This window comes from Selaginella moellendorffii, unplaced genomic scaffold, assembly GCF_000143415.4.
Source record: "Selaginella moellendorffii unplaced genomic scaffold, v1.0 SELMOscaffold_14, whole genome shotgun sequence".
Taxonomy (NCBI): Eukaryota; Viridiplantae; Streptophyta; class Lycopodiopsida; order Selaginellales; family Selaginellaceae; genus Selaginella; species Selaginella moellendorffii.
Genome location: NW_003314275.1, coordinates 584,807 through 600,493, shown reverse-complemented (window position 1 = coordinate 600,493; position 15,687 = coordinate 584,807). Strand labels below are relative to the sequence as shown.

The following is a 15,687-nucleotide window of genomic DNA, read 5'->3' as shown; positions in this document are numbered from 1 at the left end:
TTCAGATCTAAACTAAATGTATTTGCGAGTGGAACATTAAGTTTGGTTATCTCACAAACAGAAGGTTTTTCATCTAATTACCCTTTTTCACAATCATTCATTGGCCATAGATTGTTAAAGTTTATAAATTTTCTACAATCCCTTTTATGCTTTGAGTTTTTATTTTGAGCTTATAAAGTTATGTCTAGATCTACTAAATAAATTGCTATGCATTACATTTCCAGATTTCCGAATCTTTAGCGCACTCTTTTCCTTCATGGGAAATGTCGCAGCAGCGTGCGTAAGCCCGGAGCAAATTGGTGAGGAAATTTCCAAATGGTCAGCAACATTTGGTTTGTTTGTTTATTTTAAATATTACATAACACTTATTAAAGTAAATGTTTTAATAAGAATGTTTACTTAAAATACACCCTATTTAAGATTTTTTTTTAATTATAAACATATTTATAACAACAAGATTACCATTAGATGGGAATATACTATAAGGTGTTTAGAAAAGTTTATAAATTATAAACATTTATACAAATTATAAATACAAGATTAATCTAAATGAATAATAACCATTAGATAGTAGAATATCCAAGCATATTCTTAGTATATCCATTATTATCTACAAGTTTGCTTAAGCAAACCAAAAAATGTGCTTGTTAAATCTCTAAAACATTAAACATTTAGTTGGATATTTAGTTAGACATTTAGTTAGTTCAAGAAAACATAATGCCCTCAAATTTCAAACTGAAGCGGGAAAATACACATGCCCATATAATGCCGATGACATGCACATATAATGCCGATGCCATGCACATCATATGCTGTGCATAAGACATATACATGAACTTAAATCACCAACAATTGAGCCCCACGCCCACACCTTCACTAGCAGCTCATCGTTGCAGCAGCTTGCCACTGCCTCCTCAAGCTCAGCGCCACCTCTTCACACCACCTAGACCACAAACCCACCCATACACACACTTGCCTCACCCTGCTCAGGCTTGCACCCCACTCACAGCTCACAACTCGCAGCCTCCTACTCACGAGCCATGAGCAAGCCACTAGCCATGCTGCTCACCACCGCCCTCATGCCGCTCATGCTCCAGCTCGCAGCTCACTGCTACCCATGCCCACTGCTTGGTGCTGTCCACTCACAGCTTGCTGCCATGGCTGCCGAGCCATGAGCCCACTGGCCCCCACTACCCACGCTTGAGCTTGCCGCCGCTGCGCCCACGATCGCAACTCACCACCTATCTACATGAATGCAATGGATTTATGGCATCTCTCTTTTAACATTATTCATGTGGGGCCACATGAGTGTGTTTCCAAGCTCCGGGCAGTCCAACGCAGGTCTCTAAAGTTATCGCCAATGTCTTGATAGCTATCTATCTATTTATATGCTGTTTATAGTCTTGTGGTGCCCAGTATAGTCTTGATATACTCACAGTTGAGGATACCAGGGAGTTTGAGCTTGACATTAAGCAAGGCAGAATTGTTCTTTTTGCAGGCTTTATCAGATGCCAGCTTTTATAAAAAAAATGCCAATGTCTTGATATACTGACAGTTGAGGATAAGGGTTACATTAAGCAGGGCGGAATTGTTCTTTTTGCAGGCTTTATCAGATGCCAGCTTTTATAAAAAACGCCAATGTCTTGATATACTCACAGTTGAGGATACCAGGGAGTTTGAGCTTGACATTGCGGAATTGTTCTTTTTGCAGGCTTTATCAGATGCCAGCTTTATAAAAAACGCCAATGAGCATGTGATCAATGTTGGGATGCACCAATGTCTCGATGTCCTGATGTCCCAATGTCCCGATGTCACGCCTGGTTTAGAGTATGCATATATAGAGCAGAGAACTTCAGAGAGCTGAATATCAAAACCATTATGGATGAGCATCAAGCTTTGGGTGGCGGCCCTGGTTTACTCACAATTGCAGATACCAGGACAGGGCTTGAATTTGAGCTTGAGATCAAACAGGGTGGAATTGTTTTGGCCAAAGAAATGATCAACAAGGTAGCAATGCATGTTTGTCTTTAGACATGTCATTTTGTTTTGAATGCAGGCCGCAGCACAAGATGGTGATCTGCTGCTATTTGACCCCGGATATTTCAACACTGCAGTCACCAAGTTTGCAATCTCGCTCGCCAATGGGAATGACGGGACGCTCAAATTTAGGGGCTACCCAGTGGAGGAACTTGCACAACATTGCACATTCTTACAAGTTGCTTACCTTCTAAGTAAGTAGTTTTTCAGCCTAAATAACGTATAGAAGTCACTCCGTGCATCAGTCTATGGAGATTTGGCATCCAAGGCCAAGCTTTCGAGATTTGAGGATAGCGTCAGGAAGGAAACTTGCTGTCACAAAGGAGCTATGGTGAGCATACATTTTAAGAGATCCATCATACTTTTTTTTATATTTCGTTTTATCAGGGCCTGATAAAGAGTCAGCCAAAGAATGCACACGCAATGGGGTTGCTGGCAACTGCTATTAGCTCCATGTCTTCGTTTTACCCACAGCCTGATGTGGTAATATTGTAATTCATCTTTCTCATCAGCTTTCTAACATGGTTTAGAAATTAGGGTGCATACCAGGACAAACATGTCCAAGACCAGCTCATTGCACGCGTACTTGGTCAGGTGAAATTCTAGCTATTCCATGCTACCGAATTATATCTTTCTGTTTATCAGATACCTATTTATATCGCACATATATTCCAGCATGCAGAGGGTATGGTTCTGCCAAATCCATCTTCTGAGCTTCCATACGTTGCCAACTTTCGTTACATGCATATGTTCCATAATACCAGCCCAACAAGGTCACCCTCCACTAGTTTTTATATACTCAAGCTGTAAGAAAATTGGTCTCTCTTTTTCCCAGGTCTTCTCCGCTATTGGCTCGCATTCTTGAGAGGCTGCTCATTGTGCATATGGAACATGAGCTTAGCTGTTCATCTGCTGCTGTACGACACCTTGTGTCATGGCAAGTGTTTTAAGACTACAGCTTTAACTGTTACTTTACCTCTTTCAATAACAGTGGCGTGGATCTATACACTTGTTTAGCAGCAGGAGTTGCAACACTAGGAGGCCCGTTTCACGGAGGTGCAAATGAGGTAAAATTTGCAAGGAATTTCCTGATTGCAAGAATGTGGTACTTTTACTATGTTGTAGGCATGTGCAAACATGATTCAGGAGATTGGAACCGTCGACAATATCCCAGCCTATCTAGAGGCTGTAAAAAACAAGAAGAAGAAGTTGTTTGGATTTGGCCATCGAATCCATAGGGCATATGAAATACGTGTCAAGGTTGAATTTTGCTCACTTTTACATTTGAAAGTTTCTTATCTTTCTTTTATTCAGGTAATTCGGCAGCTGGCAGAAGATGCATTTGAGATTGTAGGGCATGACCCGCTCATCAAGGTAAGTATATTAGAAAAGAAAAAGTACCAGAAAAAGCCTGACTCTTATATTTCAACTTTAAAGGTGTCAGACGCATTAGCAGAAGCCGCTCTCTCAGATGAGTACTTCATCAAGCGGAAACTTTATCCCAATATCGACTTTTACTCTTGGATTGTTTTCAAGTAAGTTTTGAAAATGTTTTCAACTGCATTAATTTCATATTCCAGAGCTCTTGGATTTCAAGGAAACTTTCCACTCCTGTTTGCATTGGCTCGTGTTGTTGGCTACCTAGCACACTGGAAAGAATGCCTTGACTTGCGTGACAACAAGATTGTGAGACCTCGTCAAGTAAGCCAATTTTGCATTTGCTGTCCTTAACGTGCATTATCCAGTTGTACATTGGTGAATGGCTTCAGCATTATTAATGACAATAATAATTACCCTTTTACCCATTAAATTCTGGAGTTTGTGATGCTAATCGCATGTGATTTGACCGCATGGGCCTTGGGAAACATCAACAAGGAGATCAAGATCCAGTTTATCAACCAGAAACATTACCACCATATATATATATATATATAGCCCAACTAAGAAGCATGGGAACCTACCTACATGGAATGCAATGAAAGTTATCTTCTCTCTAGTCCCTTTATCCATGCTGTTTGTAGCAAACAACGTTCCCTAGGCGTCTTTCCTCCATGCGCCGAAAGGCAAACCGCTGGCCTTCTAGAGCTCGTGCAGTACTCCAAACAGATTGAGCTTGAGCAGCCGGGCCTTGGTGATGCTGCTCACCCTCACCAAGCTGCATCTCTCGCGTGCGTCACAAGTACCCCTTTTTGCCAAACCCCGTCATATGTGGTGCCTCAGGAACACTACCATGTCTATTGCATGATCGAAGAGAAGGGATTCCAGCTCCATTTCTGGCATCACACATCTCCCTCGCGATCTCTCTTTGCACAATTTAGATTCTGGATGGATCGTTCCAGGCAGCAGTGTTGAAAATGCTGTGCCCGTGGCAATCCACGGCCTTAGCTGTGGCATGGCTGTGGCAATCCATGGCCTTTGCCATGGCAACATGGCCATGGCTGCTATGGCCTGGGAAATCCGTGGCGATTGCTTGCCAAGGCTGGATTGCCACGGCCATGGCAGCTTTGTTTGGGTGGGATCCTGTCTGTGTCCACGATCGCTACCCTGTCCAGGTAACTCTCTAGTCCTTGAAAAACGTACTGAGGGATCGTAAGCTCCAGGACTGTTGCAGGAGGAAGCTTGCTGGTAAAGGTGTGCTCGTCGTTGGTAGCAGGGGTGGAGTCGGGCGGTGCATAGTCTCCCATGAGTTTGAGGAGATGGATCCGAGTGTCAAGCACGAGCAGCAATGGAGGTGTACGACTGGATCAAAGAAAGACGATGATTTTGACTCATGAAATTCTTTGGGAATTTTGTCAGGTGGATTGGAACCATCTTCGTCTTAACTGGAAAATGCGAGAAGAATGGCCTCTTTTTCCTTGCCTCGCCTCTTATCTTGCTCACCCACATAACTTGGCAATCTCCATCAAAAACAACATGGCACTAACACCATCTCAATCTATCAAAAACAAAAGTCATGTTAATGGCTGATGTGGCATAGAAATACATGGCATGAAGTGTTTTGCAGTAGAGTGCATAATTGATGCCATCCCATGCTTATGAAGCTGAAGTACAGAATGCATGTGTGTTGCAATGGTGTTTACAGTGGTTGTCAAAGTATATATTAAAGTGAAGTGTAAAAAAGATTGTTCTTGTAGTGGATATGCAATGAATTAGAGTGGAGTGAACATTTATTCACTCCAAAATCACTCCCACTTAGCTTGGAAACCATTCCCACTTGGCTTGCAACTCAGGGAATGCAAAAAAAATTTAGCCTCAGGGGTAGTGGTAGGTTTGGTTAGTTCTGAACTTCTAATCATAAATGTATTGACATATATTGTAGTAATATAATGGATTACAATGAGTTAAATATTATGGCTTTTATCATGAAATTCATATTGACAAGACTTTCCACAATGAAATCCACTATTATTCAAAACTTTTATAATGAAAATGGCCACTAAAGAGAACACATTCTTCCCCATGCTAGACTTCTATGCTTGCAACATCTCTAGCTTCATAGGAAATCTGGCCACAGTAGCAATAGCTTCTTATAGGCCATTATAGTGAATGTGATCATGAGATGAAATTTAGATATATTGTCATTACAAATCCTTGAAACTTTATGAGATAAATTGGAATAAAATAACCATTAAAAGCTCTCTCAATTAAAACAATTACTCCTTTTCCAATTGGATTAAAAGGAGAAAGATAAAATGTGCTATTTTATTCTCTTTAAATCTATTGACCTGTTGCATCTTCACAAGGCTAAGTCATGTGGCTCAATGTTAAAGTGTTGGGTTGTGTGTTATAGCCATGGAAGAAAGATAGATAACACTCATCTCATGTGGCTCAGTGTTAACGTGTTGAGTTGTGTGTTACAGCCATGGAAGAAAGACAGATAACACTCATCACAACAAGCGCTTGCAATAAATTCTTCCATTCTTCCAATGGCATATCCTATTGCTCTTGGATCAACCATGCTAACTACTTACACATTTACATAGGCAAGGAATGCAAGAACTGGAGGATACCTTTGTCGTGGTCAACAGTTTACCCAGATCTTTCCATCTATTGAGCAAGAAAAATGATAACAAGGTGTTTTTTCTCAAACCGGATGGAATCTGTATCCTTCTTTTCTTTTCTTTTTTCGTTCTTTAGTTTTGCAGGTAGATTCAACGCATCGATGCAGTGATCGACCACACACACAGCTTCATGCAGTCGCGTGAGCAGCAGCAGCAGGATCAGGAGCTCGCCAAGCACATTGCCGAGGAGGAGGACAACGATTTCCTAAAATGCCCCCCTCTTTCTTCTTTAAACTTTTAAACATGTGCGAGAAATTTTGGTTTTGAAAAGCCCTAATTTTAAAACCTTAAACACTAAAACCCGAGTGTTCTCAATAAAAGTATTGACGTGTTGCATCTTCACAAGGCTGAGTCATGTGACTCAGTGTTAAGGTGTTGGGTTGTGGATCGAGAGGTCCATGGTTCGATGCCTAGTGGTGATGATGAGTAACTAAGTCGTGAGTCGCCACTCGCGCTCCATCTGACCTAAGATGAGATTAAAAACTCCTGAACCATTTTTTGTTAACTGCAACTTTAGGGTTCTTCGTCCATATGGAGTTTTGTGGCGACAGGGCTCGGCTGCGACGCAAGGCGCTCGTACTGGTGAGTTTCAATCCAGGCCTTTGCCTCGCTCATTGTCTGATTTCTTGCGATCAGCCGGCGCTCTCGATTGGAAATGCGGGCCAGCTCGCCGTGGATCTCTTGATTTCGACGTATGGAATGCCCAGGGTCGGATTCTTGGATGATCCTCATGTGTTGCCGTGCGTGGGAAATGATCCATTTGGTCCCGAGCCTCGGGGCGAATTAGCAGTCGCAATGGAATGTAAGTTTGAAGAGAGAAGTAGAGGAATCTCTCTTTCTCCTCTTTTCCTTCTTGCTCTTCTTTTCTTCTTCTCGTCTCATGCTATCTTGTGCTTTTGCAGTGTACGTGGATTCTGCTAGTGATATCACAGTCTTGCAACAGCGATCGCCTCTTGTCAAGGTAGGACTTAGAACTTTTTCACGAATCACTTGAGATTATATGAGATGCTTCAGGGCTCCACGCTTAAGTTTGCCGAGAATCTGGCCGACTGGGCGAAGAGTGAGGGATTTGAAAACGTCGTCGTGCTATCCGGCTTGGACTCGGGAAAGAGACACCTTCTCCACAACGCTGGGTACGATCCGATCCTCTTGCTTTACTTGCTAATGCGTTTCTCCTTCCTTTTCCAGGCCTCAAGTTTACTATCAAACCAGCGCCAGCGAAGATGGCAAAGACGAGCTGTGCGAGAGACTAGGCTGGCTGGACGTGAAACAATCCGGTCAGCACACCGAGCCCTTCGAGTTTTCTGTGCTGAGAGATGCGATGGATGGTAGAGTCGGAGAGCATGACCAAGACTACCTCTCGCGGCTGCCGGTTACTGCTCTGTTCACGTCCTTCAAGGTACTTCTATTCATTCAAAGTGGTGAAAACCAGTCTAAAATCTTCCCTGCCTTGGTTTTCCGCTACAGAAAAGAGGCTTGAAAGTTCTGTCAGTGCTGTGCTACTGTGCCGAAGGAGATAACATCCCAGACGCTACCTTCCTCGCGAGCGCTTGCGATAAATTCTTCCATTCTTGCAATGGTATGTCCTATCGTTCTTGGATCAACCATGCTAACTACTTACACATTTACGCAGGCAAGGAATGCAAGAACTGGAGGATACCTTTGTCGTGGTCAACAGTTTACGGAGCACCCCCAGATCTTTCCATCTATTGAGCAAGCAAAATGATAACAAGGTGTTTTTTCTCAAACCGGATGGAATCTATATCCTTCTTTTCTTTTCTTGTTTCGTTCTTTCGTTTTGCGGGTAGATTCAACGCAAGTTTTCAGACAATGGAGTTCTTGGGAAGGTGTGGGGGATCAAGTTCTATCTTTTCGGTGTTCTAATGCCTATAACGTGGCAGACACGTGGCGGTTAGGCCCTTTTGTGGGAGACGATGGCTGAAAGGTCGCAGAGAGGATGCCGCGGTGAATGGAAAGCCTGCCGCGGTTGTGCTTGCTGTCGCGGTCGCGGTCGCGGTAGTGGCCTCTAGACCATGGCGGTGATGAACAGCCTTTTAATGTACACCTTTGTGTCGCTGACGACGATCTGTGTGCTCAAACGCGTTGGAGTGGTAGAGTAAGTTTTTTCTCGAGCTTTCCTTTTAGTGTTGATTTTTATTTTTGCAGGGTTCATTCCGAGAGAGTGAGGAACACAGGCGCTAGAAAAGTTTTGGAGGCATCGATTTTGGCTGGTGATGCGCTTGTCACCAAGGTCTGTAGTGTGTGATCTGAGCTCAGGGTTTAAGCAAGCTCTCTGTTTTGGTTTTCTTCTTGTCACAGGCATTGGACATTCTCATTCTTTGCTCGTCGCAAATAACGAGGTACTATCAATGTGTAAGAGATTTATTTGCCTAACAGCACACACTGGTTTTGCTCTTCCTCTGGGAGAATTTATAATCTCTCAGTAGTCCACCACCTCCAGAGTAACGCTTGCGTGCCTACGGCCTACGTATAGAAGATGGGCTGCAAGAAAGCCTCAGTGGTATCTGGTGACTCGGTTTTTGCAAGCTTGTGGTTTCAATGGATTAAAGTTTGTGATTTACAGCACCCAAACACAGGGATGAACTTGATCAATCGCTCGGTAGCACTGTTATCACCTCCACATCGTCCATTCCTTTGCTCCACACGGAGTAGCGGAACGTCCATCCATGGCAGGCACTAGCGTGCTCGAGCTGCCTGTTAATCGCGAAGAGCGCTCCAACAAAGTCGGGGTACTTTCGCCGGATTCTAGCGATGGCATCGTCTGCCGCTTGCTGAGGAGTCATGCCCCGGCGCATGCTCTCTACAACCTGGTAGCTGATTCAACGGAGAAGAATCACTAGCGATCTAGACAAACCATCGAAGGAGAGTTGAGTTACCATGGGAGGAAGCGCATCATCACGTCTCCATCTCCAGTGGCTCCGCAAGCTCCAACTTCCGAATCAGCGTAAGCTCCAGCTCCAACGATCGGTCCATCTCCAACTCTGGATGGACAAGAGCGAGACTTTCAAAGGTTTGGAGGAGGAGAGAAAAGCGGACGAACACAACCTTCCAGGGATTTTATGAGTAGCTCCATTCGTGGAAGTCCCGACTGCTATGTTTCCTTCCTGATAAATCGATCAATCTCAAGAGAAAGAAAGGAAAGAACTTTTGTGACTTGCCTTGTCGATCGCTGCCATAGAGATCGTGTCATGGTTGTGAGAGCTTATTCCTCGTGACAAACTTGTGGAATCGCCACCACACCCAAGCTTGGCCTCCAAAGGTGGCGATGGCGGGGAAGTCTGATAAGGCCCGCACGAAAGCTTGCTATCCGGAACCACATCCTTCCAGAAGTTGGGCTGGCATGAATTCCCCAGCCACGATCGCGTCTTGCCAAGCGATTCATCGGTGCTGAGATTCACTGGTCCCTGGAGTCCCATCGAGATCGCAAACTTCGATGCCTGGTCGCCAACGAGGAGCGTGTGCTCGGTGTGGAGAAGAACAAGCTTGGCAGCAATGGCGGCGTCCCTGACGAAACGAAGCGATCCCACAGCGCCAGCATTCATGGTAGTCTGCAAGATCTCCCGTGAAAACCAAAGAATCCCAGGAATGGATCGAGATGAGACGTACCATACCCCGTCCATGACCATCGCGTCCAGCGTCGTCTCACCGCTCTCATCCGGGCTGCCGCCATAGCCGACTAAAATATATCCACAGCATTGAAGATCCAGGCCAAGAACAAGAAGAATTCGACCTACCAGATCCATCACACTGCAATCTCTCGCAGGTGGAGCAGCCTTCCACCACGGCATCCACAGCCGAGCGGCCGGATTCCAGCGCTCGCCGGGCGGATCGCACAGCCTCCACGAACGACCAGGTCGAGATCGCAAGAGGAAATGTGAGATTTTGGCGCTGTTCTAGCGCCTGATAGGAGATCGATCGCGAGTGAGAGAGTGACAATTAGGGAGGAAGAATGCTTACCAATGTCGCAGAGATTCCCAGGAGTAACACCAAGAACATAGGCGCCATTTGTTCTAGATTGCTTAATTTAGGTAGTAAACCCCATTATCTAAATTTAAGCATTTTGTTAAGTTAATGCGCCTTTTAATGCTCTTTCGAAAGCTTTCTTTTGGGGTTTTGGGGATAATGGGGAGAGTGAAATTAGAGATAAAGAGAATAGAGAATAGTGTTAGCAGGCATGCTACTTTTGCAAAGAGAAAGATTGGATTGGTGAAAAAAGCACAGGAATTGGCCACTTTGTGTGATATAGACATTGCTTTGATAATGTTCTCTCCTGTGGATCATCTCATCCACTATCCAAGTGATTTGAAGTATGGTATCCCTCTTTCTTTTCTTGTGCTTTATTTTGATCGAAATTTGCAGGATTCAGGAGATTATCATGCGTTATGCGAATGTACCTCTTGCTGAAAGGATCAAAAGGTACGCCTACTTTGCTTTTTAATACATCTATGATAACATGCATTTTTATTTTTCAGGAAGAAGGAAAATCTGGAGGTGGAATTTTTATTTTGCTCGTATTTTAGATGTCTAAACATTTTTAAAACAGCAATTGAACAGAGGGATACGGAAGCAGAAGGGAGACAATGAAATTGCGAGGTATGATTTTAATTTCTCAATTCACGTTCAAAATGTTTTAATCTGTTGTTGATTAAGTAGAGGGATGGGGTTTGAAGACATTGAGGTAAGAAATTTAGTCTCATGTATCTATTCAGATATATTTTAGGTTTTACAGAAGGAGCTAGCAAGATTGCAACAAGAAAACCAAATACTTCAAAATCATTTAAGGTTTGTTTGAACTTTGAAATTCTTATTGATAAGATTATATCATGTTTGTTTTAAGGTTGTTTCAAGGTGATTGTGCTAGCTTGGATTCTTTAAATTATGAAGAGCTACATCAAATGGAGCTCCACATACAAACTGTTATGGAGAAGGCTAGCTTGCTCAAGGTATCATAATTTAAAATATTTTGCAATTATGTTTATCTCTTTTTTACTTCAGATCCTTGACTACAATAAATTGCACCCTGACGTGAATTTAAATCTTTTTAGGTAATAAATTTTGTTTATTCTCATTTGGTGGCCTAATTTTTGTTAAATCAGGGACGAACAACATCAAGCTTTATTTATGGGAGATCACTTGAATCCTATGAGTCACGAGCCTCAAGTTGGTTTTCCTGAAGTTCAAAATCTTCAACAGGAGCCTCATCTCTTTGATTCTGGCGATTATACTCCCACGGTAATTAGCTTTCATTAGTAAGAAACACTTTAACTACAAGATAATTACAGTGATGCAAAGGAGATGAGTTTTTTGTCTAACAATGTTTCATCCAGACTTTGTTTTGATATTGAAACACTCAACCTCTTGTTATGGTTCAAATTTAATAGGTTAATTTCTACTGTAGCATTTTAATTTTTATGAGTCGTGCTGCATTTTAATTTGATAGAACCTTATTAAAATACAAGTCCATGGTCTTGGAAAAGGATCACGCAACTACCGATTCTTGACTTCGCTAATATGGTCTAAAAGGCACTACAAAAGCATGCAAGTAACGAGAAAAAGTAAACAGAGGCAAAGTCCGTCAATTGGATTGACAGGACACTCCAAGGTTGTAAAAATTGCAAATTTTTTCTCGACAGGACACTCCAAGGTTGTAAAGATTGAAATTTTTTTCTCGATGTAGTGAACACGTGGTCAAACTGAAATTTGACATATGTTGTGATGTGCTGACGAGGACGGATGTTTACGCTTGGGCGATTCTCCAGACGCGCGATCACCGCCAGTGTGAAAGGTGGCTAACTATAAGTCTGCATCAATGGATCCATTCATCCGCTTCCGCGGATACGATTGGATTGCCAATAGGGATACACGACCCCCAAAACTTTTGAGGTAACGTAAGAAACCCCAAAATTTATCACGCTTATACGCACGAACTAGCACAATTGTTCCAGATCACGATGATTCTCCACAAAGCTAAAAGGAAAAGAGGGCATCTCGATTGGATCGAGTGGGTCACAGCAATTAGATTTGGGTGGTCAAAGTAGGTCCCAGGTAAAATAACTTATGGGCGGTCCAACGTGGACGGCCACGATCATCCGAGGGAGCATATTCTACCCCGGGTTAAACAGGTTTTCTTACAGCTGTTAACCTACCCTGTTTTACACGTGTTCTTTAATCGCTTTACTGTTTATTAACACAAAACCCTAAAGTACCTCACGATGTTTATGTGAGTTTTAGCTAGAGAGTGGAGGGAGTGTTGTGCGTGCTTCTCTAGTGGCGCCTTTCTTCTTCTCATCCAAGGTTATAGGTCAAGGGTTTCGTCATTCGCGATCCCTCGCGGCGGGAGCTCGATCTTGGGAGGCATAGATGCGGCGGCGCGGCGCAATGCGGCAGCGTACGGCGCGGGGGCGGCGCTAGCGATTCGAGGGGGGAGATGTCGACGGCCGGTCTGGATCCGGAGTCTGCGACGTCGGCTCCCGGGGCGTCGGCGGGAGGGACGACGCTGCAAACGAATTACAAGGTTCGTGTGGCTGCTCGATCGATTTGTGGGAGTAAATCTCTCCATTGTCTATCTCTGCTTTGCAGCAAGCCGTGAAGGGGAATTCGCTGAGAGCGCTCTTGTGCCTGACATACCAGAGCTTTGGAGTGGTGTATGGCGATCTTAGCGTGTCCCCGCTGTACGTTTATCGGAGTACCTTCTCCGGGAAATTGCGGCTCAACGAGAACGATGAGGAGATTTTGGGCGTTCTCTCCTTCATCATCTACACGCTCACGCTGTTACCGTTCATCAAGTATGTTCTCATAGTCATGAATGCCGATGACAATGGGGAAGGTTAGCTTTGCTCTCTCGCTCCCCTTTTCCATGTTTTTTTTTCTTTTTCTTAGTGTTCCTTCTTCGTGGCTAGTCTAACTTTAAAGTTCTTTGTCTGTGTTATCAGGTGGCACTTTCGCCTTGTATTCGCTCTTGTGCCGCCATGCCAAGCTAAGCCTTTTACCAAACCAGCAGCCCGCGGACGAGGATTTATCCACCTACAAGCTGGAAGGAGGGCGCACCAACAGAAAGTCTGGAGGCGTTCCATTCAAAGCTTTCCTCGAGAGGCACAGACATCTTCGGATTAGTCTTCTTGCGATAGTCCTCCTCGGGACGTGTATGGTCATTGGCGATGGAGTTCTTACACCACCTATATCAGGTCCGGCCTTCGTAAAACGTTGTCAAAGCCGTACGCTGACTGTTTTTTCCTTTTGTTTTCCAGTTCTTTCCGCTGTTTCCGGAATCAACTCTACGGAAACCGAGCACCATGAACGTACGTCGAAAATTCTCCTTTGTAGAATTCCCTCTCGCACAACTTGCCACTCACGATTGTCATGGGTCCTTTTGCAGACGTGGTCCACATTATTGCGTGCTTGATATTGATCGGGCTGTTTGCGCTGCAGCACTTTGGGACGCATAGAGTTGCCTTCATTTTCGCACCCATCGTGATAGCGTGGCTGTTCTGTATTGCGGCAATCGGTGTATATAACATCGCAGCCTGGAATCCCGGAATCTTTCGAGCTCTGTCACCTTACTACATGTACAACTTTTTACGAAAGACGGGCGTGGAAGGCTGGACTTCTCTGGGGGGGATTCTCTTGTGTATCACAGGTAAGCTTCGCATCACTTTACCATCACTCCGCCTCACCAGTGAGTGTTTTTTCTTCCTGTTCTTTTCAGGAACGGAAGCGATGTTTGCTGATTTGGGACACTTTTCCAAGCTCTCTATCAAGGTACTTTTGTTTGGAGGTGTATGAATGCTGTGCTTTTTCCTGACGGCACACGATTTTCGTAGATTGCGTTCACGTGTGTAGTCTATCCTTGTCTTGTTCTTGCCTACATGGGACAAGCGGCGTATCTCTCCAAGAATCACGATGACATTTTGAAGAGTTTCTACAAATCCATACCGAGTAAGAAAATTTTGAAACGTGCTTTGTGGTCTAATGCCTTGACAATCTCTTCAGAGACTGTGTACTGGCCAGTTTTCGTCATCGCCACGCTCGCGTCCATTGTTGGGAGCCAGGCAGTCATTTCTGCAACCTTCTCGATTATCAAGCAATGCCTATCTCTGGGTTGCTTTCCACGAGTGAAAGTTGTCCACACATCCAAAGATATTTACGGTCAGATTTACATTCCCGAAGTCAACTGGATGCTCCTGCTTCTCTGCCTTGCCGTGACACTCGGATTCAGGAATACAATCCTCATCGGCCACGCATATGGTATGGTGTGTTTCCAGTTCACTTGCAATGCGTGATTGATCTTTGTCCTTTCAGGTTTGGCCGTTGTCACGGTTATGTTCGTCACCACTTTTCTCATGTCACTGGTGATCGTCATGGTATGGAGGAAGAGCATCTTCCTGGCAGCTGCGTTTCTCCTTTTCTTTGGCTCCATCGAGGCATTTTACATATCAGCGGCACTGATCAAAGTCAGGGAAGGCGGCTGGGTCCCGTTGGTCCTCGCGGTGATATTCATGGCGGTCATGTACATATGGCACTACGGCACCTCCAAGAAGTACGAGTTCGACTTGCAAAACAAAGTCTCCATGAAGTGGCTGCTCACGCTGGGCCCGAGCCTTGGCATCGTCCGAGTTCCTGGAATAGGCCTGATATACACAGAGCTGGTGACCGGCGTCCCCGCCATCTTCTCACACTTCGTCACAAACCTCCCGGCGTTTCACCAAGTCCTCGTCTTCGTCTGCATCAAGTCCGTGCCAGTGCCTCACGTCCCACCGCAGGAGCGGTATCTAATCGGCAGGATCGGGCCCAAGGAGTACCGGATGTACAGGTGCATTCTCAGATACGGCTACAAGGATCTCCACCAGGACGACCAGGACTTCGAGAACATGCTCATCGTCAACATCGGCGAGTTCATCCAGATGGAGGACGCGCACCCCTGGATCCCCTCGAGCACCGAGGTGTCCGTGGATGGGAGGATGACGGTGGTGGGAACTCCGTCGCGGGCAGCGATGAGGCTCGTCACGTCGGGGCTGGAGGACGTGGAGCCGCCGCCGCAGCAGTCCGTGAGCTTCCGGATGGACAGGCCGAGCGGCAAGGAGCTGCTGGAGGAGCAAGAGCTGGAGGAGGCGGAGCTCCCTCGCCTGGACAACAAGAAGAGGGTGAGGTTCGAGCTGCCAAAGGCGGCGGTGGAGATGGATCCGTCCGTCAAGGCGGAGCTGCTGGAGCTGATCGAGGCCAAGGAGGCCGGGGTGGCGTACGTGCTGGGGCACTCGTACGTCAAGGCGAAGAAGGCGTCGTCGTTCGTGAAGAAGTTCGCCATCGACGTGGTGTATAACTTCTTGCGGAAGAACTGCCGGAACTCGACGGTGGCGCTGAGCATCCCCCACATTTGCTTGATCGAGGTGGGCATGACTTACTACGTGTGAGAGAGTGAGTGAGTTCCAGCGTTTGCGAGGATCGAAAGCTCTCCGAGTTTGGTGGTACTAAAACGAAAGATCTTGCAAGTTCCAAGCGTTGTTTGCTGTGTATATAGCTTATAACCTTATGGTTTTTTTGCTATGTGATCTCTCTTTTTTTCTTTCTCATC

General features: G+C 45.1%; 5 protein-coding genes across 9 annotated transcripts; 4 read left to right on the top strand and 1 right to left on the bottom strand.

The window, feature by feature from the left end:
- The first annotated feature begins 1,844 nt into the window (after nucleotides 1-1,844).
- Nucleotides 1,845-5,040, top strand: LOC9632146 (citrate synthase 3, peroxisomal). The gene is made up of 14 exons (XM_024675238.1): nucleotides 1,845-2,007; nucleotides 2,057-2,231; nucleotides 2,283-2,368; nucleotides 2,425-2,520; nucleotides 2,575-2,631; nucleotides 2,683-2,810; nucleotides 2,873-2,974; nucleotides 3,029-3,104; nucleotides 3,163-3,297; nucleotides 3,352-3,411; nucleotides 3,475-3,572; nucleotides 3,618-3,738; nucleotides 3,783-4,589; nucleotides 4,638-5,040. Exons 1-13 carry the CDS (start codon nucleotides 1,879-1,881, stop codon nucleotides 3,813-3,815), a joined length of 1,296 nt encoding a protein of 431 aa, XP_024531006.1. The 5' UTR covers nucleotides 1,845-1,878; the 3' UTR covers nucleotides 3,816-4,589; nucleotides 4,638-5,040.
- A 1,563-nt stretch (nucleotides 5,041-6,603) lies between these two features.
- Nucleotides 6,604-7,880, top strand: LOC9646450 (proteasome assembly chaperone 2). 2 transcript variants are annotated; one of them, XM_024675328.1, is made up of 7 exons: nucleotides 6,605-6,680; nucleotides 6,735-6,900; nucleotides 7,001-7,059; nucleotides 7,113-7,231; nucleotides 7,287-7,497; nucleotides 7,566-7,677; nucleotides 7,732-7,880. In XM_024675328.1, the coding sequence occupies exons 1-7, from the start codon at nucleotides 6,630-6,632 to the stop codon at nucleotides 7,809-7,811; spliced, it is 798 nt and encodes a 265-aa protein (XP_024531096.1). In that variant the 5' UTR covers nucleotides 6,605-6,629; the 3' UTR covers nucleotides 7,812-7,880. The 2 variants fall into 2 exon arrangements, with proteins under 2 accessions (XP_024531095.1, XP_024531096.1); XM_024675327.1 differs by having other exon boundaries at nucleotides 6,604-6,680; nucleotides 7,566-7,880.
- Nucleotides 7,881-8,640: 760 nt separating this feature from the next.
- On the bottom strand, nucleotides 8,641-10,127 carry LOC9632145 (probable isoaspartyl peptidase/L-asparaginase 3). Of its 3 annotated transcripts, XM_024675325.1 has the most exons (7): nucleotides 10,077-10,127; nucleotides 9,854-10,019; nucleotides 9,731-9,795; nucleotides 9,278-9,667; nucleotides 9,165-9,223; nucleotides 8,996-9,100; nucleotides 8,641-8,933 (listed from the first exon to the last, which is right to left on the bottom strand). In XM_024675325.1, exons 1-7 carry the CDS (start codon nucleotides 10,122-10,124, stop codon nucleotides 8,708-8,710), a joined length of 1,059 nt encoding a protein of 352 aa, XP_024531093.1. In that variant the 5' UTR covers nucleotides 10,125-10,127; the 3' UTR covers nucleotides 8,641-8,707. The 3 variants fall into 3 exon arrangements, with proteins under 3 accessions (XP_024531093.1, XP_024531092.1, XP_024531094.1); XM_024675324.1 differs by having other exon boundaries at nucleotides 9,278-9,795; XM_024675326.1 differs by lacking the exon at nucleotides 10,077-10,127 and having other exon boundaries at nucleotides 9,726-9,795; nucleotides 9,854-10,068.
- A 114-nt stretch (nucleotides 10,128-10,241) lies between these two features.
- Nucleotides 10,242-12,479, top strand: LOC9632144 (agamous-like MADS-box protein AGL104). The gene is made up of 10 exons (XM_024675355.1): nucleotides 10,242-10,426; nucleotides 10,479-10,535; nucleotides 10,592-10,610; nucleotides 10,663-10,712; nucleotides 10,773-10,797; nucleotides 10,840-10,901; nucleotides 10,957-11,062; nucleotides 11,115-11,164; nucleotides 11,216-11,351; nucleotides 12,351-12,479. Exons 1-10 carry the CDS (start codon nucleotides 10,242-10,244, stop codon nucleotides 12,477-12,479), a joined length of 819 nt encoding a protein of 272 aa, XP_024531123.1.
- LOC9646449 (probable potassium transporter 2) lies at nucleotides 12,331-15,678 on the top strand. Of its 2 annotated transcripts, XM_024675122.1 has the most exons (9): nucleotides 12,331-12,633; nucleotides 12,699-12,945; nucleotides 13,052-13,303; nucleotides 13,367-13,417; nucleotides 13,495-13,755; nucleotides 13,825-13,877; nucleotides 13,940-14,054; nucleotides 14,109-14,363; nucleotides 14,418-15,678. In XM_024675122.1, exons 1-9 carry the CDS (start codon nucleotides 12,547-12,549, stop codon nucleotides 15,524-15,526), a joined length of 2,430 nt encoding a protein of 809 aa, XP_024530890.1. In that variant the 5' UTR covers nucleotides 12,331-12,546; the 3' UTR covers nucleotides 15,527-15,678. The 2 variants fall into 2 exon arrangements, with proteins under 2 accessions (XP_024530890.1, XP_024530889.1); XM_024675121.1 differs by having other exon boundaries at nucleotides 13,052-13,417.
- The last annotated feature ends 9 nt before the right edge of the window (nucleotides 15,679-15,687 follow it).

Coding starts and splice junctions, on each gene's coding strand:
- LOC9646449 (XM_024675121.1), top strand. CDS start 12,547: ATGTCGACGGCCGGTCTGGATCCGGAGTCTGCGACGTCGGCTCCCGGG. Junction 12,634..12,698: donor CGCTGCAAACGAATTACAAG/GTTCGTGTGGCT, acceptor TCTGCTTTGCAG/CAAGCCGTGAAGGGGAATTC. Junction 13,756..13,824: donor GATTCTCTTGTGTATCACAG/GTAAGCTTCGCA, acceptor TGTTCTTTTCAG/GAACGGAAGCGATGTTTGCT.
- LOC9632146 (XM_024675238.1), top strand. CDS start 1,879: ATGGATGAGCATCAAGCTTTGGGTGGCGGCCCTGGTTTACTCACAATT. Junction 2,521..2,574: donor TTTACCCACAGCCTGATGTG/GTAATATTGTAA, acceptor TTTAGAAATTAG/GGTGCATACCAGGACAAACA. Junction 3,739..3,782: donor AGATTGTGAGACCTCGTCAA/GTAAGCCAATTT, acceptor TGCATTATCCAG/TTGTACATTGGTGAATGGCT.
- LOC9632144 (XM_024675355.1), top strand. CDS start 10,242: ATGGGGAGAGTGAAATTAGAGATAAAGAGAATAGAGAATAGTGTTAGC. Junction 10,902..10,956: donor ATACTTCAAAATCATTTAAG/GTTTGTTTGAAC, acceptor GTTTGTTTTAAG/GTTGTTTCAAGGTGATTGTG. Junction 11,063..11,114: donor AGAAGGCTAGCTTGCTCAAG/GTATCATAATTT, acceptor TTTTTACTTCAG/ATCCTTGACTACAATAAATT.
- LOC9646450 (XM_024675327.1), top strand. CDS start 6,630: ATGGAGTTTTGTGGCGACAGGGCTCGGCTGCGACGCAAGGCGCTCGTA. Junction 7,060..7,112: donor AGCGATCGCCTCTTGTCAAG/GTAGGACTTAGA, acceptor GAGATGCTTCAG/GGCTCCACGCTTAAGTTTGC. Junction 7,498..7,565: donor CTCTGTTCACGTCCTTCAAG/GTACTTCTATTC, acceptor TTTCCGCTACAG/AAAAGAGGCTTGAAAGTTCT.
- LOC9632145 (XM_024675324.1), bottom strand. CDS start 10,124: ATGGCGCCTATGTTCTTGGTGTTACTCCTGGGAATCTCTGCGACATTG. Junction 9,796..9,853: donor ATTGCAGTGTGATGGATCTG/GTAGGTCGAATT, acceptor GATATATTTTAG/TCGGCTATGGCGGCAGCCCG. Junction 9,224..9,277: donor CTATGGCAGCGATCGACAAG/GCAAGTCACAAA, acceptor TCGATTTATCAG/GAAGGAAACATAGCAGTCGG.